General features: G+C 45.4%; 2 protein-coding genes and 1 long non-coding RNA gene across 10 annotated transcripts in view; 1 reads left to right on the top strand and 2 right to left on the bottom strand.

Moving 5' to 3' along the window:
* Positions 1 to 3,090, bottom strand: part of mllt10 (MLLT10 histone lysine methyltransferase DOT1L cofactor) — a 49,587-nt gene extending 46,497 nt beyond the window's left edge. For all 8 annotated transcript variants that reach the window (XM_086151332.1, XM_086151334.1, XM_086151335.1 and 5 more), the window contains exon 1: positions 2,716 to 3,090. In XM_086151332.1, the coding sequence (XP_086007458.1) occupies positions 2,716 to 2,878 (163 nt within the window). In that variant the 5' untranslated portion in view covers positions 2,879 to 3,090. The remainder of the gene's footprint in view (positions 1 to 2,715) is intronic.
* A 2,272-nt stretch (positions 3,091 to 5,362) lies between these two features.
* Positions 5,363 to 24,299, bottom strand: LOC147232066 (uncharacterized). Its single transcript, XR_015106535.1, has 3 exons — positions 23,982 to 24,299; positions 20,426 to 20,831; positions 5,363 to 6,950 (listed from the first exon to the last, which is right to left on the bottom strand). It is a non-coding gene; the product is annotated as an uncharacterized LOC147232066 (long non-coding RNA).
* On the top strand, positions 10,294 to 15,612 carry skida1 (SKI/DACH domain containing 1). Its single transcript, XM_086151331.1, has one exon. The coding sequence runs from the start codon at positions 10,705 to 10,707 to the stop codon at positions 13,138 to 13,140; it is 2,436 nt and encodes an 811-aa protein (XP_086007457.1). The 5' UTR covers positions 10,294 to 10,704; the 3' UTR covers positions 13,141 to 15,612.
* Positions 24,300 to 26,198: the final 1,899 nt, after the last annotated feature.

Genomic DNA, 26,198 nt, shown 5'->3' with positions numbered 1-26,198 from the left:
AAGAGAGGCTTCACACAATAAGCTGGTTAGTTAGTGTGATCCGTTAGCTGGCTATACCTCAAAATCGCTCAGTCATTTGGAGTGCATCAACTAAGTGTGACCTACACTAAGAGAAAATTAAAAAGGGTGTTGGAAAAATCCCAGGATGCCATTGAATGTTAACAAAGCTACTTGCTAATATTATACTGTGAAAAGCGTTGACAAATGTGTCTCAACTGTAGCAGATGTGTGACCAATCCCCCAAGTAGTGAACAGAGGTTGTAAACATAATCAAGACCCCTTACAAACTACCCTCTTCTCAACATACAAAGTATTCATTCATTATTCATTAATTCATTTATTCACTATCTATATCGCTTATCCTTCACTCGGTATCATTGAGCAAGGGGCGGGTTAAATCCTGGGCGGTCGCCAGTTGATCACAGGGCCACATACAGACATACAACAATTCACTCTCTCATACACACACCTGGGTATGTTTTTGGTATGTAGGAGGAAACCAGAGCATAGATAAGGGGACAGCTCCACACGGAAAGGGCCCATGGGCATTTCTGCAGGGGTCTTTTTTATAAACAAACTAAGTATATTATCTAAAAGCTTCACTATAAAGCAATGTTTTTTTTATTTGATTTGAGATAGTATTTATTCCAATGTATAATTACATATTTTGAACTGAATCACAAGCTATTTTTATTGAATTACAGCTAGTTCGATGAGCTAGCCACTGTAAAATAAGGAGTCAAGTAAATAGTGAATCTCATGTTTTCTTTCTTTACCCACCAGTAAACAAAAAAGATGGAAACCACTAACTTTTAAATGGAGGGTTTGGGTACACTCCAAGTGACTCGGTTCCTGTGGCTAACAGTAGTGGTAGCTGTGCAATTGGGGTCATGGCTTTGTAATTTTGCTTCATGCCATTTCAATTTCATGGCTAAAGCAACAAAATAGAAGGATTTAACATCACAAAGCAGTACTGTGTAACTTACGCAGCAAAGAGAATGGATCAGCACCAGTTGCAACCAGCCAACTCAAAAACACTGTAACTGAACTATATTCTAAATTGAGTCATGAGTTCAAACACTAATAACCTCTCATTTTAAAATCAAGTTAAGTGACTGACAGGGAAAAACACGGGAAAAACATATTACTAGATATTTCAAATATCAGTAGCATGAAATTTCTTGCTAATTTTAAAGTCAATTTAGCCATGTTCAAATTTTAGCTTAATTCCCACATTTTTTTCATTCTGCCAGGTAGTATAGTATAGGTCCACAAATTCTGATGCATACACTATATGACATCTTCTGGAACATTTCAGCATTAGATTGCTTCAGGTCTTCTGCTTAAAAGTGGTCAATGGTGTACACTTTGGAGGAAGACAAGAAGCTATCAATAACTGTTGTGTTTCAGTGGTCCCTGTCTACAACCATATAATATAGGTTCTTCTCTCATAAATTCATGACAGAGTTTTCAACTTTAATCAACTGTTTTTTTTCAGCAAAAAGATAAACAAAATTGATTCAACCAAATTGTTGGAAAAGATTCAGCGCATTGAAATCAATCATTCAAATAGAACACTGGGAGGCGTAAGAACTGAGACTACTGAATTATACACATACATATATATATATATATGACCAAATATCAAAATGCTCACATTCCATAAAATTGTCATATTCCACATATCCATTATTTATTATTTCAGGCATTATTTAATTCTCTTTAGAAGTAATTTATGGAGTTTAGCATCGTTTGGCTGAAAAAATATGAAAATATCAAAAAATGTCAGCATTTTTCCATTTCCTGTTATTTCATGCATTTATCACCTAATTTGTTTGCTTGAAAAAAAATCCTCAGATCAAACAAAAAAAAATTATCATTACTTGAACACCCATTTCATGTGTCATTCATACAAATAATTTGTCACAATATTAGTAATCATCATGTCAACCCTTCAGCACGTTTGTTACCTATTAATAGAGCAAAATGCACTAGTGTATCCCTTAAACCCATTGCTGATCAAACCATGATCCAGTCATGCGGGCCTCGTTAACACAACTGCCTGAGAGATTGCTACAACCAAAACAATATCATCACCGCAGTAAAGCTAAAATGAAGCCATGTGTTTTAGAAGTGCTGAGGTTTTGTAATGATTTCAGTCTCACGGTGTTTGAAACAAAGACACATGGCCAGCCGCTCAGTTTGTAAACACAGGCATCGTGAACTTGGGTGAACTGTGGCCTGGCAGCAGCGTACCCAGGTTAGTCAGCGACACACATTTGCAAAAACACTGACTTGCTGACTCAACCGTGCCATAATAATACAAAAACAAAATGTTTCAAAAAAAAATAAGGAATTAAAAAAAATACGTGTCTTCTCTTCGTTCCAAGGGAATCCGACAGAAACCAAAATACGCAGTCTGCACATGTAACGCTTGATGGAAGTGGTTGTTTGGCTGTTGGGTCTATTGACAGGAAGAGTTTTGACACTTCTCTATCTCTTGCATTTAGAATGTAGCGACTCGGAGCCAGGGATGTGTTAATTGCCAACAGCAAACAGGGTGCCTTCGTCACTTGCCAAGCCAAACTGGTTGATCATGACCTCAGCCTAGAGTTGGAGAGGGCAGGCTATGGCTCGATAACCTTGCAACCACACAACGCTGACTAGCTTGCTAGCTACATGCTAACTCGTAGCCGAGAAGTGCTCGCGGCTTACCTTGGTGAACTGCAACGTTGCAGCCGTGTCCGTCGCAGTATACAAGCGGGTTTTCCGCCCAGCCTCTCTCGTCCGAGCAAACACAACAACCTCCAATCATCTCCTTCATGTTATTCGTCGAGAACTCGTCGTCCGCCGCCAGACAACGCTCGCCGGAGACCATTTACGAAGAAATCGGGCATGCGGAGGAATACGACATGAAGATAAAGCAAAGCCTTCGGCTAAAACGCCCCTCTCGCCTCCACGACGCCGCTTTAGGTCCCGCTCGGTCGAAATGACATGTTTTAAACGTGTTTAAGTCCCCTCTTGACACGATATTTTTCACCAAAACATCCACTTCGCGACGCGACGTTAAGGAGAAGAGGGGAGGAGACTCCAAAGAGAACCGGAAATACGTCATGACGCAAGGCGCGTCGGTGTGCATGCAGCTTGACAGGAAGGAAAAGATGGATGTGATTGGGTCAAACTGACAAAGTTCCATTTTAAGTCCACATGGCTCCGGTGAGTCGAATAATACAGCAGTGAAACATCAGCGACAAGCACTACTATCATTAGGTCCGGATAGAGCCATTAGTTTACAACCGTTTAAGAAAACCAAGGAACAAGATGGAACTGCTACACATTAAAAAAGTTCAAAGGCAGAACACTCGCATCTATTTGAAAATCAAAACAAGTAACGATTTGCAATATTTTCTGTTAGCCACTAAACTTTATCATGACCACATCCTTCGTCCGATATGTGCAATTGTGAATTTAAAAAAAATGTGACGCCTTCCTATGGCTCACATATGTCCCTAAATGGTGGTTTCAAATGCAATCTTTAATCGGATTGAATAAAAGAATTTGCTAAAAACCTGAATGTATCGCTATTTAGGTTGGATATACTCACTCTTTTAGTTATACTATAGTTTAAACATGCATGCACACATGGAAACAACAAATTGTGCAATACTACTACAATAGTAGTAATAGCAGTCAGACCCCATAAGTTACAATCAAGAATTATATCTATTAGTATTGTTTGTGTCTGCATGAATCATCAACCAAATTGAGAATTCAATGTTTCTGAAATATTTCAAAATCGCTCCACGAAATTGTGAAACGGTTTAAATGTTTTTCAAATGAATGTTAACATACTTATGGACGTTTTACTGCTATGGAAATTGCAGATATTTTTCACATCAATTATGAGATATGTCTTTGCTTTCTACAAAATGGTTATTTTTTGCATGCTGTAGTCTATCTTAAGAACAATTCAGTTTAGGATGTTTCCTGTATTTTCATCATAACAGTGTTGTTTGTTTTTTTTGCAGTAAAACTTGTCATGCTTGTATCCTGTCTAGATTGTCAGTGCCATCATGTTCCTGCAGATAAAATACTTTCTGCTGCTCACAGGTAGAAGACTGTGAATGTAAACACACGGTGTGTATGGATGGGCTTTTTCACTGTAATCAAGAGTAACTTGTCTTTCAAATAAAAAAGTATACAAACAGACTTCAAACATCCCTGCATCATTCTGCATATCAGACTCGTCACTGAGCTGCTTTGTTTTGACAGCATCCCTATGCTGTTGCCAAGGATGCTCCAGAACACACACACACTGACACACACACACGAATCCAGGCACTCAGCTGCTGCTTGCATCACCGATTCCTCTGCGTGAGCTCCCGTTCTCGGTTTCCAGAGAAACGTAATCACTTGCCAATAATGCGCAAGAGGACACGAGCGTCCTCCGTGTAATATGGTGAGCGAGAGGTCCCTGGGAGTGCCTGCCCATTGTTTGCTTTAATTTCAAATTGCTCAAATGCTCCAGTCGACACTGGGTACTCCACTAAAAGGGGTGGTGGGGGGATGGGGAGAGGGGGAAAAGGGAAAAAAGTGAATTGTGTGTGGCAGGGGGAAAACCTATTAGAGCCGGAGAGAACAAAGGGAGGCAAAGGAGGGGGCAGCGGTTGTGTAGGGGCCCATATAGCTACTGAAACACAGAAAATTGCAAATGATTTTTTACAACTTGCAGCTGATCAAGTCAAAGTCTGAACATATAATGCAGAATAATAATCTTCAGGCAGTCCATAAGGGCTTTTTTCTGAGACATGAAATTGCAGACCAACAAGCGAGCATTTTCAAACTCAAGCTATGATGTACTCTGATTTTTGGAAAATGTAGGCTATCCCTTGGCTATGAACAAACTAGATGTTGTATGTCGAACATTTGCTTTTTTGTGAAGTTGTTAATATGCATACAATTACACCATGTCTTACACAAGTGTATTTGTACAAATGGTTGTAATGGTTGTTTTTATTATTATTTGGTCTTCATTCAATGTGTTTTTTTTTTTGCATCTTGTGTCCTTACATATAGTCCAATATCTGTTGAAGTATATTGGCATTCATTGTTTACGTTCATTATTGGCCAAACATAACCAAGATGGGCAAATAAAGCATATAAACACACTCGGCATCCGCCACGTGCCCATGTGTTTGCGTGCGTGTGTGTGCGTGCATTGCTTTGAGAACTCCACAGAAAACTAAGCCAATCTGGGAGGAATGTATTCTCAGACTGACCTCATAAGCTTCAACAAATGACCGGTGACAGCTGAGCCAAGACTTTTATATTGAAGAGATTTTGCCCACAAACAGATGCCATATGCCTGTATTTGAATTTATTAATAAAAAAAAAAAAATGCACATATTTATAGCAGCTAGGCTGTGTTTCATAATGCTAACATAATACTATTTGCCAAAAACAAACATTTAAAAAATACAAAGACCGAGGAGCACAATTTATCATTTTGTTATTGTTCTATATTTCACATCACTAATTTAAGCATTGTCAGATGAAACAGTGGAAACACGCCCAAACACATTTTGAAATTTCAATTCAAGATAACATACACGAGGATCTACTTGTGTGTAATCATTGTTCAATATGCTGTAAATTTGTAATTATCATTGCCAAACTTGGTTTAATTGAAGTAATTCGACTACAGGTAATCCAAGTCAGGGATCAATGTACTTTACATCTTAGTTCAATGATATCAACAAACCTAACATGTCACGGATGTTCTAATTACTGGAAAGTTTTGTATGAAATCCTATTGTTTCATAACATTTTTTTTATGTGTGGTTAGTTCTGACCACTGTTGGAGACGTCAGTTTTCCAAGGTCTTCCCTGTAGTCCAGGAGTAGAGTGCAGGTCCCAGGAAGAAAATAGGAACAGTCCCAACGCGAGGGGGTGAAAGGTGAAGAGAGCCCTCCCCCACCACTGTCCGCACACACTTCAGGCTCAGATTGCATGTAAAATCACAGTCTTCCGAGGTCGAGGGAGCTAGAGTGGAATTCATTGTTTTAGGGGGATATAAGACAGTGTTATCCAAAGTTCTTACAAGTGCACTCGCTGCATTGGTCAAGTGTCTTTATTAAATAAAGAAAATAGAGACAGAGCTAGAGAGAGAGCGAGAGAGAGAGAGACAGAGAGAGAGAAAACAGATTTAAGCCTGTGGGTGTGTGTCAGGTACTACTACGCACCGACGTGTGCAAGTCACTACAGAAAGTGGTCGGCGGTTGACTGGCCGCACTGGTGCTGCGGGTCAAATCCACCGCGTCCGTTCCCTTCCACATTATTTAGACATTCCAGGTAAATTACAAGCCGCGCCGTCCGTGCACGCGATCGTGCGCGTAAAACACGGAATCGTTGGTCTTACTTATAGTTTACCTCTTTTAGACCATTCTTTCACTCGAGGTGACACATTTAAGAATAGTAAATATCCCACATTTTACGCAGGAAGACTAGTGGAAATGTGTGGAGGGGCAAGCAGGCAACAACATTTTTTTTTTTTTTAATTAAAGTGCCTTTTGACTTGAAAGTACAAGTTCACGCACACAGAAAACCAAATGGATAAATCCAGTGTATAGTGTGTTGCGTAAACACCAGATACACGACTGGCTTTCATTGAGGTCTTTCACCATACAGTATGAACTGGAACTCGATTGTCCCCTTTACGTAACCGGGGCCCACGCGGAGGAGCAGTCCCACCTCCTCCCTTCGTGAAGCGGGGCTTTTCCCCGGTGTGGCCGGCACCCACGGGGGCAGTTTCAAACAGACCTCCGCCGGGTTTCAGGGCTCATTTCTCGGCCGCTCGGTTCCTCCCTCTTCCTCCCCTCCGGTCCTCGGCCAACATCCAGGCGCAGGAGAGGATGGAATGAGCGCCATGTGGCATCTGGTGCATCCGAAATCTGCATAACAAAGAGTCTTGGGCTTCATGGGAAATACTCAAATAGGCCTATTGGTTATTATTACAATGTTATGTTATTGCTTTATGAGGACTTTAGATGCCCCCTCCCCTCCATTCACATTGTAGCCCGAAAACCCAAATAACGACCCTATTAAGGCGCAATTATCATGACGTTTCAAATTTGGCTGTATGGAAAAAAAACAAACTTTGAAGGCAGGTGTGTGCGTGTGTTTGTTTTTTATTTTTATTTTTAAGAAAAACTACCCCGCTCGTATTGTGGTCTAATTACTTCATACCCGTCGCCGCGCGTATAAGAACAATACGAAAATACACGATTTAGAAAATATTTAGAAAAAAAAAAAAAAACTTACTGGTCACCGGTGTTTTTGAGTTTATTTTTGCTTTTCCCTTCAGAAAATGAAACGTGTGTATGCGTGCGTACGTTATAACCTTGAGCCCAGTGCGACGACGACGCACAACCCCAGCAAAAATTCGGACAAATGTAATTAAATTGCTCCACGTTTCAATAAATGCCATTTAATATCCGCTCGGGTTTGGAGTGATATGTGTTTACTTTGCGGGACAATAATATTCGGGGGGGGGGGACGTGAGGTTTGACAAAGACCAGCTTTCCCTGGGTTGGGTCGGCCGTGCGCGATCACAGAAAGACAAGCACGCACTAAACCCAACGAAAACAAATGGGGGAAACCAAAGAAACGCGTGTTTCCTAAAATGGCAAATTTTGCGTGTATAGACCGCGATGCGTGGGGTTTCCCGCAACTGCGGGTCGGAAGGATCTTTACTCGTCCCCCCGCTTCCTCAACGCGGATCTCCAGATGCCTATCCTTCGCATCCGTGGAAACGTCTGCCTGCACCCACGACGTCCTGTGACACACGGCCGGAAAGACAGAGAGGGAGCGTGTACATGCACGTCGGGTTGAAAACGTAAACGTGGAAAAAAACACTACCCACGCCAACATTAGACGGTGACCTTTCAAAGGTGTGTTTCGGATCAATTACATCACCTCGCTGCTAATGTCAAATACATCACGGAGGAAAGAAAATAGTAGTTTTTTTTCCCACGCCACGCCACGGACACGTAACCCTGTTTGTCCTTTCCTTAAAACAAATCGTCGCCACATCACGCAACGCCACGCGAGAATCCAGGATATTTTAATGTTGTACAAAGACGCGTACATTCCACTCCCGATGAACCCCGTTTGACGTCGTCACTGTGTCTTTACGTGATAATTAACAAACAACCCGAGCAAACACAAATATGTGTGTGTGTGTGTGTGTGTGTGTGTGTGTGTTATTCAAATCTATTATAAATAATGCTGCTTTACAGGAAGCTTTAAAAGCAACACAGAGTCTCACAGAATGTCGATGCCATGCTCCATACAGTTAAGAGCCTGTAAATAAGTAAATAGGCTTATCATTGTCCGGCTCCTGCCCTTTCCTTAATGTGGCCCCATCAAGCACTGCGCCGTGCGTGTGTGTGTATGTGTTTGTTGTGTGTGTGTGTGTGTGTGTGTGTGTGTGTGTGTGTGTGTGTGTGTGTGTGTCTGTAACCAGCCACAAGGGATCTGCGTGTTTCAAAACCTGCGGAAAGGTGGAAAATTACGCGTGGACTAACGACAGTCGAGTCTGAATGATAAAGTCGTCTAATTTGGAGCGAGCCATACATTTTATCTGCTCGTATGTGTGTGTGTGTGTATGTGTGCGCGCGCGCGTGAATGACATGCGCGTGCGTGTAAGATACAAGGGTGCGCGCTGGCGATCGCCTCTTCCTCCGCAAAGCGTGTGTGTGTTTAAGTGCGTGCGGCGCATGTGAGCGGAGTCTCTAATGCAAAGCTTGTGTGTGTGTATGTGTGTGTGTATGTGTGTGTGTGTGTGTGTGTGTGTGTGTGTGTGTGTGTGTGTTAGTGTGTGTGTGTGTGTGTTCGGGCATCGACAGGGGACGCGTCAAAGTGTTAAAAAATGTGCTAAAAAAAGGTGAAATACAACCTATTGGATAATAATACCATCCCCACATTTCCACGCACTTTTGGCTGTGAAATGCCACTTGTTCATTTTTTTCTTTACAATATAAGTTTTAATTCCAACTTCGCTTTTCAACAGCTTTAACACGGAACTCGTCGTGGGGGAAAATCACTCCTGACGCTGCACTTTTTTTCTACCCCCCAATTACCGCTCACATTGTTTACTGCTGAATAAATTCTGTCACGACAGACTTGCATATAACGCGAGATTACAAATTAACACGACCCACGTTCTGTGCAGCAACACGATATTCTGCGTCCTGCAGAGCACACGGAGTTTGTTTTAAATTTACAGCACGTTTTTAAATTAAAATGCATGCACACACACACACACACACACACACACACACACACATACACACACACACACACACACACACACACACACACACACACCGCGTCCGCCGATTTGTGAATTAAAATGTTAAACACAGATAAGAATTCCTGTCGGTGTAAAAATAAACGTGCAGCCGGAGGATAAAGTCAACTGTTCGAGTGAAAGGGGGAAAATCACAAGGAGGAAAAGCTGCCGCCCGCAAAAGAGGACGTGTCGTGTGTGTATTTTTTTTTTTTTTTGGTCGGGACAGGAGCCGCTGCGTGGAAAAGCAGCTCCCGGAGCTTGAACGCGTCTTTGTATGAGTGAATCACGTTGCCTTGAACACCGTGAAAAATACAAATATTACAATTATGTATTTTAAACTAGGGAGCCATCGGCGCACAGGGTCCACGGCTGCGTGATTTTTTAGACATGGGAACGTAAGGGGAATAGGACACCCCACTATGCCGTGGGGTCCCACGCAGTAAGCGGCATAGGCAGACGCCCGGCCTTTTTTTTATTCACGCAGGCAGCTCGAATATAGACGTTGCCATTATTGCTTTATTTACGCAAACAGCAGACGCATTTATACACATATATTCATATAAAACTACAGCTAAATGGTAGGACGTGGAAGGGGGTGGGGACGGAGGATCCATTTTTTATTGCATCACCTGTCAGCGGCGTCCAATAGGCGTCGACTCCGCAAGCATTAATTGATGAAGGTGTCTCCAGACTGGCGCACCTCCCCTCCTTGTCATTTTATTTGTGGCTCAACCAGCCGCCAGAATAGCAGCTGCATTTTGGCTCTTATTCTGTTTCTCCTGCCGTCTCTGACCGACTCCCTCCCCTCCATGCGCACAAGTCCCTCTCCCCCCCTTCTCTCTCTCTCTCTCTCTCTCTCTCTCTCTCCCTCCACTCACTATTTTATTCCTCTGGCTGAAGCAGTTGTGCACACCTTCCCCTCGCCCCGCTGCCGTCTAGGAGGGGAGTGGAGCCGGCGGAGGCAGGTAGCAGCGGCGCCGGCGCTTTAGGAGGAGGAGGAGGGGTGGGGGTGGGAGTGGACGCATCCGTCTCGTTCTCTTCCACCATGCCGGACCGGGTCGAGGGTGGATGCGGTCGACTCTCTCCACCCAGACACCGGCAGTCCCATTTAACTCTGCATGTCAAAGTTTGCAATTACATGACGCAGCAGCAGCAGCAGCGGCAGCGGCGGCGGCGGCGGCGGCAGCAGCGGCGTGGATGGCTGAGAGCGGCGTGCAGGATGCCCTGAGCCCACCCCACGCCATTTACCGGCACATCCACATAGCTGGCGAGAGGAACTGCGTGGGACTAAATGCATTGGATCTGACCCATGCAAAAAAAGCAAAAAACAAAAAAACAAGAACAAAAAAAACATGGGAGACTTGGAGTGTGGCTTTGAGGAGATGCAAGGAGTGAGACTGGGATACCTGCTCATCCAAGGCAAGCAAATGTTTGCTTTGTCTCAGGTCTTCACTGAGCTGCTGAAGAACATTCCTCGGACCACCGTGCACAAACGCATGGACCATCTGAATGTGAAAAAGCACCACTGCGACCTAGAGGAGCTGCGGAAGCTCAAAGCAATAAACTCTATAGCTTTCCACGCAGCCAAATGCACTCTCATATCGCGGGAGGACGTGGAGGCTCTGTACTTCTCCTGCAAGACCGAGCGGGTTTTGAAGTCCAACAAAAGGAAAGTGAAAGCGGTGTGTTCCGCCCGGGACAAGGATGCGTCCCCTGGACTTTTCCACGCAGAGGGCGAGCTGTGGAAGGAAAAAGTTTGGTTCAGTTTTCACGGCGTGCCGGAGTCTCACACGCGTCACAGCAAAACAGACAGGAGGCGAGGAGGAGGAGTAGGAGAGCTGACTCCCTGCCTTACCGACTCGAAACTACCTCAGTTTTACCACAAATCCCACGGGCGCGATTGCCGTGCCGTGACCAAGTCCGCTCATAAACACTTTAAAAACTATGAAACTGCGAAAATAGCCGGGAACCGCGTGACTTTCGGCCAGAGGCGCTCGTTTTTCCGGAACGCGGCGCGCAGGCAGCCGGCGGCGCTCCAGTCCGCCATAGTTGCTCAGAGCAGGCTGCCGCGCTCCGCCGGCGACCTCCTGCACAAAAGGAAGAGGAGGCGGGAGGGGGGCGGCGGCAGGGACGGCGGCGCTCGGCAGTCCTGGAGCAGGAGCAGACACGCACATCAGCACGCACCGCCGGTGCTGCTCCTGCAACAGCAGCAGGAGCACAAAGCCTCCGCGTTCGGCGCTTTCCACCTCCGCCCGGAGTTCTACCTTGACCCCAGACCCCACCATCACCACCACCACCAGCATCACCACCACCACCACCACCACCTCCACCACCGCGGCGAGCCCGGCTTCCCGGAGAGCTACAGCAGCGACACCGAGTCCAGCACCTATTCCGACAGGGCGTACCACGACTCGGACTTCGGCTCGGGCCTCTCCAGCACCAGCAACTCCGGCAGCTCGGATGAGGAAGAGGAGGGCGCGGAAGAAGATGACACGCAGTCGGAGAGCACAGAGGTCAGCACGGATGAGGAAGAGAGCTCCTCTCTCTCCGACTCCAGCTCCGTCTCCAGTCGGGTTTCCCTCCAGAGCATCCGGTTCAGACGGGCCCGGGTCGGCTCCCTCGCCAGGGGCCTCAACCCGAGCAAAGCCCCGCTGGTTCTGCAGCCCACGTTTCACTACAACCAGCGACAGGGCCCCCTGCAGACGGGCTCTGGGGGCGACCGGGGCCAGTGTGAATTTCCATGCAGGGACATTAAGAAAGTCTCACACAAATTCCTCCCCTCCGTCCTGGGGGAGAGTCTTTTCGGGGAGCCCAAATGGGAAAACCCGCCTGAGCCGGACGCGCAACAGGACAACCCGGTCGACCCGCTACCCCCACACAGGAGTAAGGCCTTCCCCGCCTCACTGAGGACGCCAGGACACGCCGGCCGGAGCCTTCCGGGTCTGAGCCCACAGTGCGAGCAGAACAAAGACGCCAAGCTCCCCAGAGGGGCCGAGAAAAGGGAGGCGAGGGCAACCGGCTTGAGGCTCCCGACGCCGGTGAAAAAGATCAAGATCGAGGCAGAGGAGCGGTGCGTGACGGCCCCCCCCTGCTCGGACGACGGTCGGACAGCCCGGACGCCGCCCTTCAACCTCCACAGCGTGAAGCTAAAGGTGGAGGAGAGCTGCGACGAGTATGAATACCAGAGTAAGGCGTGCTCCGTCAGATGCAAGGGCGACAGGTCAGAGAGCGGCGTCGGCCAGTATCCCAGCTGCGCAGTAAAGCACGGGGACCTGTTCACCGGTGGGGTTAAAGCTGCCGAGTGGAACCCGGATCTGGCTCCGAGGTCCCCCGGCACTCCTAGGGAGGGGACCCCGGAAAGTCCCTGCACCGAGGAGTGGGAGACCAGGGGCGTAAACTGCAGGGCTCCTGCGCCGGGGAAGAAATACCGAGTTTCCAGGACCCACACGAAACAAAGCAGGGTTCCCAGGGCTGCTTCTTCCTCCTCTTCTTCTCACCCGGCAGGCTGCGAGGAGGGGTCCACGGAGGATTTACCGAGCAGACGCAAACGCAGTACTGCCAGCGCAGCAGCGGCGGTGGCGACTGCGAAAACGCCATTCAGCCTAATGGCAAATTTCCCGTTCCCGCCGTCGCTGGTTGTTGGCAACGACGGGGATTTGTGTCCTGCTTACTCCCTGAACTCGCTGAGGGGCCCCGGGCCTCCCCCTCCGTCTCACCCCGTGTGGAGTTGGCAGCCAGGCGGCCAGATCCTCCCTCCCCCACACGCTCAGAGGACTAGGAAATACTGAGCTATGTGGGTCTTTCTTTCCTTTCCTTTTTTTAAAAGAAAAAATAAGGAAACAAGAAACTGATCGCAGCCCAAGTGGCTCCTTCGAGCGTTCTGTTGTTTTTTTCAAACTCCTGTCTGTAAAAGGATTTACACTGTTTTAAGTTCGACCGTCGAAAAGTACGCCCGGGTCCTTTTTTTTTTCTTTTTTTACAGCCTCAGAAAACGCCCACAGGACTGTGAGGCCCTGCTCCTGGAATTATACTTAAAAACACACACACACACAACAAAAACAAACAAGAAAATACTTAAAAGAAGCTGCCAACCCTAAGCAATACATTCAGTGTTTACTTGACTGTTTTCTGAGCTCCATTGTTCCCTCGCGTTTCTATGCTCGACCTGTTGGATTGTAGTGAACCAGGGTTTCACTGGTTTTATGCTTTGTTTGAAGAAAAAAAGGAAAAGGGATAAAAAAACAACAATTCCTGGGAATGAGGCTAGTTTTAATTACGCTGGGAATGAATGCATTTAAAAAAAAAAAAAAAAAGATCAGGGTCCCCCCACCAACCCCCCAATATGTGCCACTCGGTGTTTTCCTGTCTCAAAGCGGTGCTTTTCCCTCTCTGACTGTCATGGTGACCAGCTTGGCCACATTCCCAAGTTTTCAATTTCAGAGAATTATTTAAATGGGTTTAGTAGCTTATACATGCTCACAGTTAAGCCTTTATTAGATTTGACAGGAATTTATTCCTGGTGTGTGTGTATGTATGTGTGTGTGTGTGTGTGTGTGTGTGTGTGAGAGAGAGAGCGAGAGAGAGTGTGTGTGTGTATGGGGGGTTATAAGTGCTTGTGATCTGGTTTTCTATCTTGTTTGGATTTTCGGGATGTATGTCTTGGTTTGCAGATTTGTGACTGTGCACAGACGCAGGGCTAGACACAACACAGGCCTTATGTACAGACAATCAAAAAAAAAAAAGAAAAAAAAAAAGAAAAGGCTGAGATTTAAGCACCACGTGACTGACCGGCTCCACGTCCTTCTTTGTCTCCCCGGACACCCGCTGCCTCTGCAGACGCTATCTGTACCTGTGTGTGTGTTTACGTGACTGCCGAAAACTCGGGAGAACGCAATGCTCGCGCTGGGATGAAATTCAGGAGTCATTGGAGGGGTGGGGGTCGAGGGGGTCGGTTCGGGGGGCTGCCCGAAACACTTCCTCCCCCATTGGCCGCTCAGAAAATCGCGTTAAAGCACAAGAGATATAGGTTTAAACGCGTTGCACTTTGATACTGCAGGGGCTCCTGGTGAAGCCTTGGAGGATTCTGTCTTTCTTTCTTTCTCTCTTTCTTTGCCTGTTTCTTTCTTTTCTCTCCGAGCAGTCGACATGTGCGAAACACGAGGTTGCCTCGCCTGGACATAAACACAAGCGTTTCATTTGACTGACATTTCAATATTCGAATTTTTCCCCCAAATGTATTTCCTAATTACAAAACACTAAAAAGCTTTACAGGGCTCCTTTTATGCTTAATAATAAGGACATTTCAGTGTTTTCTTCTTCATTGTCTGAACAGGAGGTGAAGCATTTCCCATGACTAGGCTTATTTTTCTCTCCGTGACACCAAAAATAAAATAAAATAAAATAAAAACAACAACAACCCCACATTCCCGTTTCTCGACACCCCCTCCCCTTCGCCAATGTCCCTGAATGTATCGCAGCTAGAATGTGTTTAGGCTGCCTCTCCTCGGTCTCGGGATACATTTTGGCGTCCGTGAACGTATCTTTCCCCCCACTCCTCAACGAAAACGCGTGTAAATAAAGTGTCTGAAGTACTGTAGCACCCAAACATGTACGAAGCCAGTATGCGGCCCCACGATGACGTCATCTTAACAGTTCGCAGTTTATTATTATAATTATTATAATTTTAACTGCTACAAAGAGAGGCGGGTGACAACAAAAAGAAAAAAACAAACAAAATAAAAGATGTCAACCTGCACAAAAGGGGGACTGCAGAAAGTACGTAAAAAAAGATTGTTTTTTTTTGGGGGGGGGGGGTGTTTCAACATATGGTAAATGTTAAGCCATATGATTACAGCGCCACTCTGCAGCCATGAAGCCTCACTCACAATGGGCCTTTTTTCGGGGAGGGGGCACACTGCAGTGACAATTCAAACTTGAACTCATATTTCCAGCCTGTAGAGCGGCTATTTTTGAAGCTGCGGCGGCAGGAGGTGGGATATGAGCAAGGCTGGTTGTAAAAAAAAACGAAGGGGGTTGCAAGGGGTTGAGAGAGGGAGAGAGAGTGTGTGAAGGGAGGGGGGATGCAAGCTTTCAACCTTTAATCCGCATGTCAAAAGCATAGGCTGCACAGCATAGGAGGAAGAGGAATAGCCTGCGTCCAAAGCTGTGCGGCTTCGCCCCCCTGACGCATCAGCCTATTCTCACGCAGCGCTCACAATGCACGGCCGGCTGAGGGGTGGGTGTCGGTGTTAGTGTGTGTGTGTACGTGTGTGTGTGCGGGGGGGTGGGGGGGTGATGGTGGTTGCGGCCCGTGGGGAGGGCCTTTTACCCACCGTTAAGACTGATAGCTTTGTGACAGTGACGCTATCGACGTAACAACAATTGCATCGCCCGCTGGAGGCTCGGCCCTCTCTCCTCTTCCTCTGCCGCTCCTATTTTTTTTAATATACAAATACTTGAGGTCACGTTTTTTTGAGACGGAATTTGAAGTCACTGGTTGTTTGTATTAAATTGAATATTTATTTTTGTAAATTTTCCTGGTATTTGTTTTTCTTGTACAATGTTTTTTGTTGTTGTGAATATAAACATATATATGGGATAACTGCACTCGACATGGAAACTTGAATGGTTAAATTCTGAAGCACTTTCCCTTTCTTTTTATTACAAAAAGTTCATTAAACACGTGTGTGTGTGACTGTCAGTGTTTTTTTTTTTTGTCTCTTTGGGGTTTGACGATCACAAGCTGATTTTTGTTTATTTTATTTTTTGTCGATGAAGAATTTATTGTATTATCTAAGTTAGAGAAAAAGCGAGAACCTGTTCTTTTGAGCTTTGTGACATTGTTTATTTTCTAATTGTACTTTATTTGTCTGCTGATTTTCCTCTTCTCTGCGATTGGGATTGCCTGTGTTTCTCCCATGAACCCCCCCCCAAAACCCCTCAATACGCATCCTCACCCTATCACAGGTCATTGAATAAATTGGTGGTGGTGAGAAATGTCCACTTTTAAATTAGATGAGTGTGGAGTGCAGAGGCAGAGCGTGAAAAAAGGAAGACACGAGACTTTTAAAAACTAACCATCAAGCTAATATTGACTGATGGCAAATGCCCCATCAAAGATGGCCACGCATCTTTTTATTTGCTTAAACTGCTGGGAATCCCGTTCCCTGGTGTGTTCGAGAGGCGTGGGACGGAATAAGTGATAGGCATGTGGAAAGCGCAATAACAACATGAGGCAAACCGCAGATATTTACGCACGCAGCGGTCGGAGGCGGCTGGTTTAATACGCGGCGCGGAGGGAAACCTCAGTTAGGGCTGCTCCCCTGCTTAGACCCACGATTTCCTGAGAGCGGTCGCGTGGATCGTCGTGGATCGGCTTGGAGCGACTTCATTGGCGGATAGTTTTGTTAAACCAGTCGGCATTTGTGTGTATTCGGAGTAAAAATGCATCTATAGCCACTTATGGTAAACACAATGTTGAGGGGGGCACCCCCCTCAGCGCACACACACACACACACACACACACACACACACACACACACACACACACACACACACACACAGAAAGAGACAGAGAGAGAGAGAGAGCACCAAAATCCCGCCGGACTTTAAGAACAATGTGCGCACCGCAGCAACTTTATGGTCTGCGCTCGACGCGCCGCGTTTGGCACGACGTTTACTCCCGACTGACGGCAGGGCGGTGGGGGGAGGCGGGTTACCGGCTGGGATTGCAGCCGGGGCCTGAGGGGGGCCACGCCGGGCAGCAGTGACTCACTGCTGCCGGCGATTCAGGGTTAAATTCCAGCGCGGATTGGAAACCAGCAGACTGTAACTTCTATAGAATAACAATAGGACGGCGGCAAAAAAGGTGGTGGTGGTGGGAGGGGACCTGGTCGATCGTTGTCTGTGAGGAAGAGGAGGAGGGGGTGGGTTGGGAGGGGGTTAATAAGAAGTTGGTTTCCACACAGGCTGCCGCGGACGGATGCTGGACGCCGCCCGGTCCCGGTTGGGATGAGATCCGGGCCAATCGGCAGTTGGGACTGTTTAATGCTGACGGACACGCAGGGCGCGTCGGGGTCAGCACTTTGCATTGATCTTTGAGACAATTAAATACACGGAGGTCGGTAAAAGCTGTCGGGGCGTTTTTATGTTGAATCCGTGGACTGTAAAGTATTCGCCTCCCCCCACCGCCCTTTCCCCCAACACACACACACCGTCTCATTCGTCACGTCACTCGTCAGCTCTAAAAACATTGAGGGGTTAGTATGATTAATAATAAACCCTTGTCAGAGGGTTGTGTGTTTAGGGTTGTTGTCCGCAGTTGCTTGGATTCTTTTTTTGTATGGAGAGAGAGAGAGAGAGAGCCCCACGCACAGTCTGGTACGCGCAAAAGCGTTCACACCCAGCTTAAAATTCATTATCTCTATATAATAATATATATATGTAGACACGCACACACACACACACACGCACACACATAAATATACACACACACACATAAATATACACACACACACATATATATATAGATAATATATATACGTATATGTGCGTGTGTTTGTGTGTGTGTTAAGAGAATTTCACATTTGTGAACCTCGGACAACCAAATTTCAAAGTTAAATATATTTTTTTCGTGAAAAATAATTATATAGATGAGCTTTTAAATGGGTAAAAATATCCGGTTCTGTCCCGAAAACTAGGAAACTAGTAAAACTCCCAGCAGCTTTAAATAGAAAATCAAAAACAAAACAGTAAAAGTGCCTTAACAGAACCTCAAGCCTGACAATTCGCTTTTATCCTTTTTTAATATTTATTTAATATTTACACCAAAACCCAGTGTGCCCATTTGCACTCACACGCTGATATTTTGTGTTGCATTCATACCCGCGCTATTTACACCTCCCGTGTGTTTTATTTTTCAGATCGGTGACCAATGGAAAACGGAAGCCGTGACATCAGAGGCGTACTACGTGGATCTGCATCGCGTTTAGTCCGCACGTCCATCAACCCCCCCCACTCCCACCCCACCCCACCCCACGGCCTGTTTATTGATTTCTCCTCTTCCTTTACAGAGATCTTGGTTTGACTGATGGAGGGGGGTGGGTGGGTGAGGGGATTACTTCCCCCTTCACGTAGCCCGAGGTCAGGGGGAGGGACGGCGGGCTGCGTCGGAGGGGGTCCCTGCACCTCTGCTGCCCAATCCAAATCACTTTGAAAAATCCTGATAATGACTTTTTTAAAATTCGGGAATAAGCAATTCAATTGGAAGTTAAATACTTTGGGATTTCTCGAGGACGTGGATAATCAAAGTCAGGAGTGCAAAGTGATGCAGGATGGATGTGTCTACACGCAGCTGTGTTGTTAAAGGTTTATTACTCCAAAGTGTAGGAGAAGATATTTCTTCTTTTTGTGAAACCAGTGTGATTGAGTTTCTAAAAAAGGGGACCAGGGGAGTGGGAGTGGGAGAGTAAGGGGGGAAAAATATGTGGTGGAGGGCTTCTGCCCCTCCATGGAGCTCAACTCCATTTGTAAAGGCTTTTCCTAGAAGGAGAGGAGAGTCCGACCTGCTGAGTGGAACATGGGGACTCATTATAAATACATAAATAAATAAATACATAAATAAATAAATGTGGGTTTTCACCATGGAACAGCACCAATTGAACATTAATTTAGAAAAAGGAATAGTAGTTTCCTCCCATTCAGCCTGTTGAGACAAACTGACATTTTAAACAGGCTATAACTCAATATGCAAGTTTTTAATAGGATTTTAACATTAATTCATTTTCAGGTCATATTCAGGGGAAACCCTGCTGTTTCACACAAAGTGTGCAAATGCATTTATTTGTGTAAAATTTGACTGAATCGTTTTTAAAGTTTCACGGTCTGACGTACCTCTCACACATGCCCTCTGGTATGACCTAGATTTTCCCTGTCTTAATAAAATCTATCTATCTATCTATCTATCTATCTATCTATCTATCTATCTATCTATCTATATAATAAAGTAATATGTTTCACAAACCCAATACAAAAATTACAGATCACAATATGCGGTTAATCTGCAATAAAGACTATCACAAAAACATAATATTATAATGTAATGTAATGTAATGTAATATAATATAATATAATATAATATAATATAGGATAATGTAAGATAATATAATATAACGTAATTGTTAGTAAAATTAGTTAATTTTGGTATTTAAAACTGCAGTAATCATTTATTATAAAAATGCTTTTGTCAGTAATAACTAATTGAAGAAATGGTGGGGTTACTGCCTTGTCCCTCCTCCACTCTCTTTTCACACACACACACACACACACACACACACACACACACACACACACACACACACACACACACACACACACACACACACACACACACAGCGGCTTTCTTTGTTTCTTTGTTGTGAACTACACATGAAGCACCTTGTTTAGGCTATGATTATTTCTACTAAAAGAGAGGGGAATAGAAAATAAGAGCCTTTTTTTGCAAAGTACAGTCCAGCAGTCAAATTAAAATTTTGAGGAAACCCCTTTTTCATATTCAAATACAGAAGAAAAAAAATAAAAAATGACTTAAAAAGTAAATTAGAAGCCACAGTTGATCGCACATATCATACATTTATAAAAGTCACCATTTTCCAACGTATCCCTGCTTGAAAGTGAAGATGGTAAAAGTACATAGTTCCTCTATCTGATGGACGAGGTTCCACAACCAGAAAAGCAAAAATCTGGACACAAGCTCCTTTTTTATAAAATGATAGGTCATTTGAGAGCTTTGCAAACTATAGGAGGATTTGAACACAGCCGCGAGCTGCGGTGACCTTTGACCCCCTTCATACCAGGGAGTTAGGGCAAGGAGAGCAGGCTGGACCTGAGCTCAAAGCCACCCGTTGCAGAATGCAACACAGGATACCCTTTCTGCTGCGTGCACGCATGCACAGACACGCACACACAGGTGTAACCTTTTCACTTAATTGCAATTGGACTCCATTTTTACTGAGACAAAAAAAGAATACATTTTGAAAAAACCTGTTATGTGAATTAATTTGGAGAAAAACAAACCTCTCTCTCCTTTGACAGAAGCACTTTCAGTGTCACACATGCACACCTTCGCATCCGCATCTTCGCAAGCAGAGTGAGAAACACATTCAGGCCAAGGCTTGCTGTTCCTTGTTGACTTATCTTGTTCCGCGTGGGCTGCACGTTAGACGCCGGGCGTTGCTCCAGGGCACGCAGGCAGCAGTCATTAAGGGCTCGCTCGATCCTCCAGCCAGAGTTTCTTTATTTGAGTGTGAAAACTACGAGGACACTTTTTGGAGGAGTTCTGCCTGCCTGGTCCCTGGCCAGAGACTTCAGCCAACTTGTTTTTTGGTCTTTTCCCCCACTTCTTTATATTGAGCATGCAGGGTGTGGAACAAAGCAGCAGGCTGGGGATAGGAGCCTGATTATTCCTCATTCCTTATTAAGCCTTTGAAAAGAAAAAAAAAAGGAAATTAGAATGTGTTTAAAAATACAGAAGATCCCTTAAAAACTATAACTGAAATAATCTGTTATGGTATGTAAGAATTTACTTTGCTCCAAAGATCTAGTACTGAATAATCTATTTTCTTGTAATTGTAATTGAGTAAAGGATGACTTGATGTTCACTAGGGGAGTGATTAAATATGTATTGAAACAAATCAATTTAATTTCAATTCCCCTTTTCTTCACTTGTATTTTTTTTCTGAATTCTCAAATAATCTGGATTGGTCGTGAACCGTCCCTGATAACGCTGTCCAGCAGCCACGCATGGCTCCTACCAGATGTGAGTGTTAAACCCTGTTAATAATTCGGCCTGATCGAAGCTTGTTTGGAGAGTAATCTGAGCTTGCAGTGCCCCCCAGCCCCCACCCACCCCCGACACAGCACCGTTGAACAGGCATTTAAATTAGGACGTTTAACTTCCATCTGATAGGGATTAATTAATTTAGCGGCGGGCAGCTTCCGTTCAAGTGATTCAGGAAGCTTTTTTTAAATCGTCAATGCGTTAATTTCATTTTTTTTCTGATCCATAAACAGTCAATAAACTATACAAAGTTATCATCTTTGAACATGATTCCATTAAGTTCTCATTTGTGATTATTTTCTGACCTCCACAGCAACCTTCTGTCCTTTCCAGCAGTGCATTTCCCCATGTTTTTGCATCCCCCCCCCCCCCCCTAGCTGGCCCCCTTGTATGGAGTCTTGGTGGAGCTGCGCGTAGATGAATTGGTGAATGCATGAACAAGAGGCAGCTCTTCAGAGGAGCATCAGAGAAACCAGGAGGAGGACCTGTTACCCAATGGATGACACACGATTATTGTCTGGCCTGCGTAATGTTCCTTTGCAGGAAATGGAAAAAGAAAGTAGACAGTTTTGCTGATGAGGAGTTCAGATGATGGTTCACAAAAGCGGGGAAAAATGGAATTCATGCAGTTGGGTTCTCATATTGGCTTTGACATTTGAACATAAGAAAGTCCAAACCATCACTAGCAGGAAAAGCATGAAATGAAAGCACATAACATCATTCGTGGATTTTTGTCGAGATCTTCTTTGTCGTGGCGACCTGACTTGAATTTCCTCACTTGAAGACATTTCACCCGTCATCCTTCATCTAAGAGGCTTCTTCAGTTCTTTTCATTTGTGGATGATTAAAAAAATACAAAAGTGGATCTACTCTCATTACTTTTGTAGGATTTCACTGCTTTAGTTTTTTTTCCAGTTTACACTGACAGTAAGGATCATGCAACATTTCATCTTTTTGCATTTTTCCTATTAAAAAAAATCTTAATTAGAATCTGTGATCCAAATATTTCCCAGATTTGGCAGAAATCCGTGTTTCGTTAAAACCGTCAGTTTAAGGTGCAGGCTGGGTGTGAGGGTTTTAATAAGGGCCGTGACAGAGATCCGATGGCCAGATGTTTATTGGTTTCCCAAAATAATTGAAATGCGTTTCACATTTTCTCTCAGTGTCTATGAATCCACTATTATTTCATTTTTTCCCCATTCAAAGAGACCCTTCAGTTGAATAAAGTGATTTTTATTGTCACCGAACTTCCGTAAACACAACGCTGCCTCTTAAATATAACAGCAATTTTAAAGGAAAGTGGGATTAAGCTGTTTGGCTGCTCGATTGAAATTTTGGGTCTAAAAAGATGAATCTCAATGACCTGGGCAGACCTTTTCAAATGCTAAACGTCGGCGAGCGTAATTGTTTAATCCGATTTGTATTGTATTTATTGGGTGTTTTCAGGAACCGGGGGGGGCAAATCACCCACAAAAGTCAAAGTAAACGGATTACAACGGAGGAAGAGTCGCCTTCATCTCAGCGGAACTTTATTTTATTAAGATATCTCAGCTTCAACAGACAACTTAACAGTTCAGGACATGATCGCGAAGGAAATACTGACTCAACTTGAACTTCCAGCCGATCGCAATAAGCAATTTCTCTTTTTAATCCAGTCATTTTTATACAGAAGGCGCCGGATGATATCAGGTATCCTTCAATTTCGTCCGCGGCTTTGAATGTTGCCGCGAATGCATCGGGGTTTTTTTTTTTTCTTTTTTACTCTTTGGCCACCGCGTTCCGGTTTTAAAAGAACAACCTCAAGACAATCCGTTTTCGATATCGATCGTTTTTGCGCGGCGGCAGCCCGCCACCCGGTGCGCCGTCAACGCTGCGCCACGACCGCGGGGGTCGGACCGGCTCTTATTTTCCCTCAACATTTCGTTGAAGCGATCGCCAGCCTTGCACGTCGGCGCGTCCACGCAGCCGATGTCGACGAGCGAATATCGAATAAGGTCGGTTCTCCTCGGAAGGGAGGCCCGGTCGGGGGTGAGGGTGGGGGTGGGGGGACTGACGCACCGATTGTGCGCAACTTCCAGGGACGGTTCGAGGGTTAGTCGGAGCCTGAGGGAGGGGAGGGTGCAGAACCCGGTGATCTCCGGGGGCGGATGGAGGGGTTACCGGGGTGCCCGCAGCAAAAGTACAACACCTCGACTATTCGATTGAGTCGTTCTCACGCAATTGGTGAAATTCGATTTTGGAATCACGAATCGAGTAAGGGCAGCGAGTTTGTGTGTAAGAACACCATCGCGTCGTTTTCAGGCCTAATGATCATCAAGCAGCCGTCAATTACATTTTATTAAGCTTGGTTTTCTTAAAGAGGGCTGCTTCGGGGTTGCTCCGCCGCACACCTCAGCGCTCACTTCCCGGTTTCGCACCGTGAAACGGTCTGAGAGCCGCCCGGCGCGCAGAAGAAACGAACTCGACCAATTATTCCGCTTAAAATGAGGGGGGAGAAAAACGCAGAGGACTGCGCTCGTCCGCGCGGCTCTGGCGCAGTTGACGTTTCGGCTCTGCCGCGGTCCGACAGCGCCCCCTGCCGGATACTATCGGGAGCGTCCTCAGCTCTTAAAGGGGATGTCCGGGAAACCGGAAGAGCTTCTTAAGGTGGACCGGCAGAGTTCCACGACGAGGACGTGGGGCTGTTGTTTTTTTTCCTTCCCCCCTCCCCAGCAAAGGGCTTACAGGGGCAAACTGTCACATATAGTTTTTAACCATTCAACTAAAACACACGCAGAATAAAAACAAACTCACCGAAAAGGAATGCGGTGTCACGGGAGCGACGCCATCGTTTCAACGGCCGCGGGGAGATGATTCTAGAAGGTGGCAGCCGTTTGAAGAGCTTCCCCCTTGACCCGGAGTCAGGCTGCCGCAGACGTCGACCTCTCCCGCAGTTTAACGCCCGATAAATAATCAATTGACGGCAGAAAAATATTATATTTCCACTTTCATACTTCTTGAGATGAAAATAAAAAAAAAAACATCTCGTGGAAAGCTGGCTTCCCACAGGACTACACGACCGGCGTGGGATTCTTTATTTCTTTCCACTTCAGCAACTCAATTAAAAACTCGAAAAACACTTTGGCGTGTCATCACTTCCGGGTGTGTAAACCACCGGATGTTTATCATCCGTTTGTGTTTGGACGCGGCAGGGAGTCAGACGGAGGCTGCGTTTATTCTCCCGTGAACTCCCGTGATTTTAACCCCTCCTCCCTCCCACGGAGGAGCGCACGGTCACGGGACCGGGCGAGACTTCAGGTTCAGCCGGTGACCCGTTGAATGTCACGTTTACTGACTTCCCTTCTTCTTATGTCTTTACAAAATGTCACCTTTCAGAGTGTCTGAACAAAAATATTACAAATCCGAGCAACGCTTTTTTATAATTTTATTTGTGTATTTTTTTTTTTTCAATAAAACATTTTGTGATTAAATAATCAAGTGGGAGAAGAGAAACAAGGGTTTCACTGTGTGGAGAAATGTTTTCCTTTTCCCCCTCGGCTGTGTTAAATAAAAAAATAAAATAAATAACATCGAACCCATGCCCACTCTTCACACCACCCAACTCTATTTGCATATAGTGCTTCTCCCTGCTTCCCCCGCAGCACCTGCTTCTCCCTCTTCCTCCCCTCATCAGTCCTCCTCCTCCTCCTCCTTCTCCCTCCTCACTTACCGGCCCTGATCCGACATGTGTCCCGCTTCCATCCGCGCTTTCGCGGCTTTGCTCTGCTGCTTCTGTCGCCCGTCCGCGGCCGCCGGTCCGCCGGGTCACCAGGATTCGCCCTGGTTCCGGGGTTGGATCAACGGCGGCGGCGGCGGAATCGAGCCGGACCGGCGCGTCCGTGACCTTGACCCGGTGACTTGCTGCGCGCAATGCCTTCGTGACGGGTGAGATAATGAAGTTTGGTAAATAAAAGCTGCTCGGTGCTTTGGTAATGGGTTTTCGGCAAACCAGCGTTTTCTCTAAAAAACAATCCTCTAAAATATCGTGACTTGATAATAACGTGTTACACAGGTATATCACTTTTTTTGACTGAGCTCTGCGATAGGCAAGGTGGGTGTATTCTTTTATTAAATATTATCCAGATCAATAAACTGTATAGTGTTGTGTTTTTAGTTTGAGAAAAATCAGAAGATCAACATAAAACTTTGAATTTGGATTTTTTTTTGAAAAAGAAAAAAAAAAATCCTTCAAATTATGAGAATGTGTTATGTGCTGCAACTTGAACCAACACATTGACCAGCATAAATGTAAAGTATGTCTCTTGTCAAATTATGATGTCGATTTTGCAGCTTTAAACACTGCTTGTTGGGTCTTGGCAGGTAATTTTATTTTCATTTTCGGAGCAGAAGACTTAACAAACCTTTTAATGTGTGTGTTAAAGGTTTCCCATTGCTGCATTATCTCCAGACAGTTGTTACTGTGGGAAAGAGCTGATCTCACCTTCAGGCCCACAGGATGTCAGAGGAGATGCTGAGAGACAAAGGTGAAAATATTTCTATTTCCCGGTTTATTTTCTCTGGTGTCTGCACGGGTCGGTCATTTTCCTAACCGTGATCTGATAAAAGCAACGGCGGATTTTCCGGCGCTGTCTGGGCCAGGCTGTTTATTTATATATCTGTTATGCAGATATTTAACTTTCTGTGTTTCGTTTGAGCTTTTATTTTGTTTTGTCCAGTAACCTGGACCTGCCTGTAGGGATGGGACCGTGGCGTTTGGCACTCTACAGGACAGATGGGCCATTTCTCCACCGGGTCAGTCTGTCCACTTCTCCTCGCAGAGTTCACACCGGGGAGACTTTTGTCCTGCAAGTGTCTGGAGAGCTGGCCGGAGGCCCTGACCAACCCACAGGTCAGCAGCCATTTAACATACTGTAGGTGCCATTGTGGTCGCATACAGACGCTGCTGTGTTTCACGTCACGCAGACAGACAGTTAGATCAGGAACAAAACAGAAGAAAAAAATATGATACAG

The sequence above is a fragment of the Fistularia commersonii genome, chromosome 8 (genome assembly GCF_037954325.1).
Source record: "Fistularia commersonii isolate RoL2024-O1a breed Wild chromosome 8, RoL_Fcom_v1.0, whole genome shotgun sequence".
NCBI classification, from domain to species: Eukaryota; Metazoa; Chordata; class Actinopteri; order Syngnathiformes; family Fistulariidae; genus Fistularia; species Fistularia commersonii.
The sequence above is the reverse complement of the archived record's forward strand: the minus strand, read 5'-3'. Positions and strand labels throughout refer to the sequence as shown.

Coding starts and splice junctions, on each gene's coding strand:
- skida1 (XM_086151331.1), top strand. CDS start 10,705: ATGGGAGACTTGGAGTGTGGCTTTGAGGAGATGCAAGGAGTGAGACTG.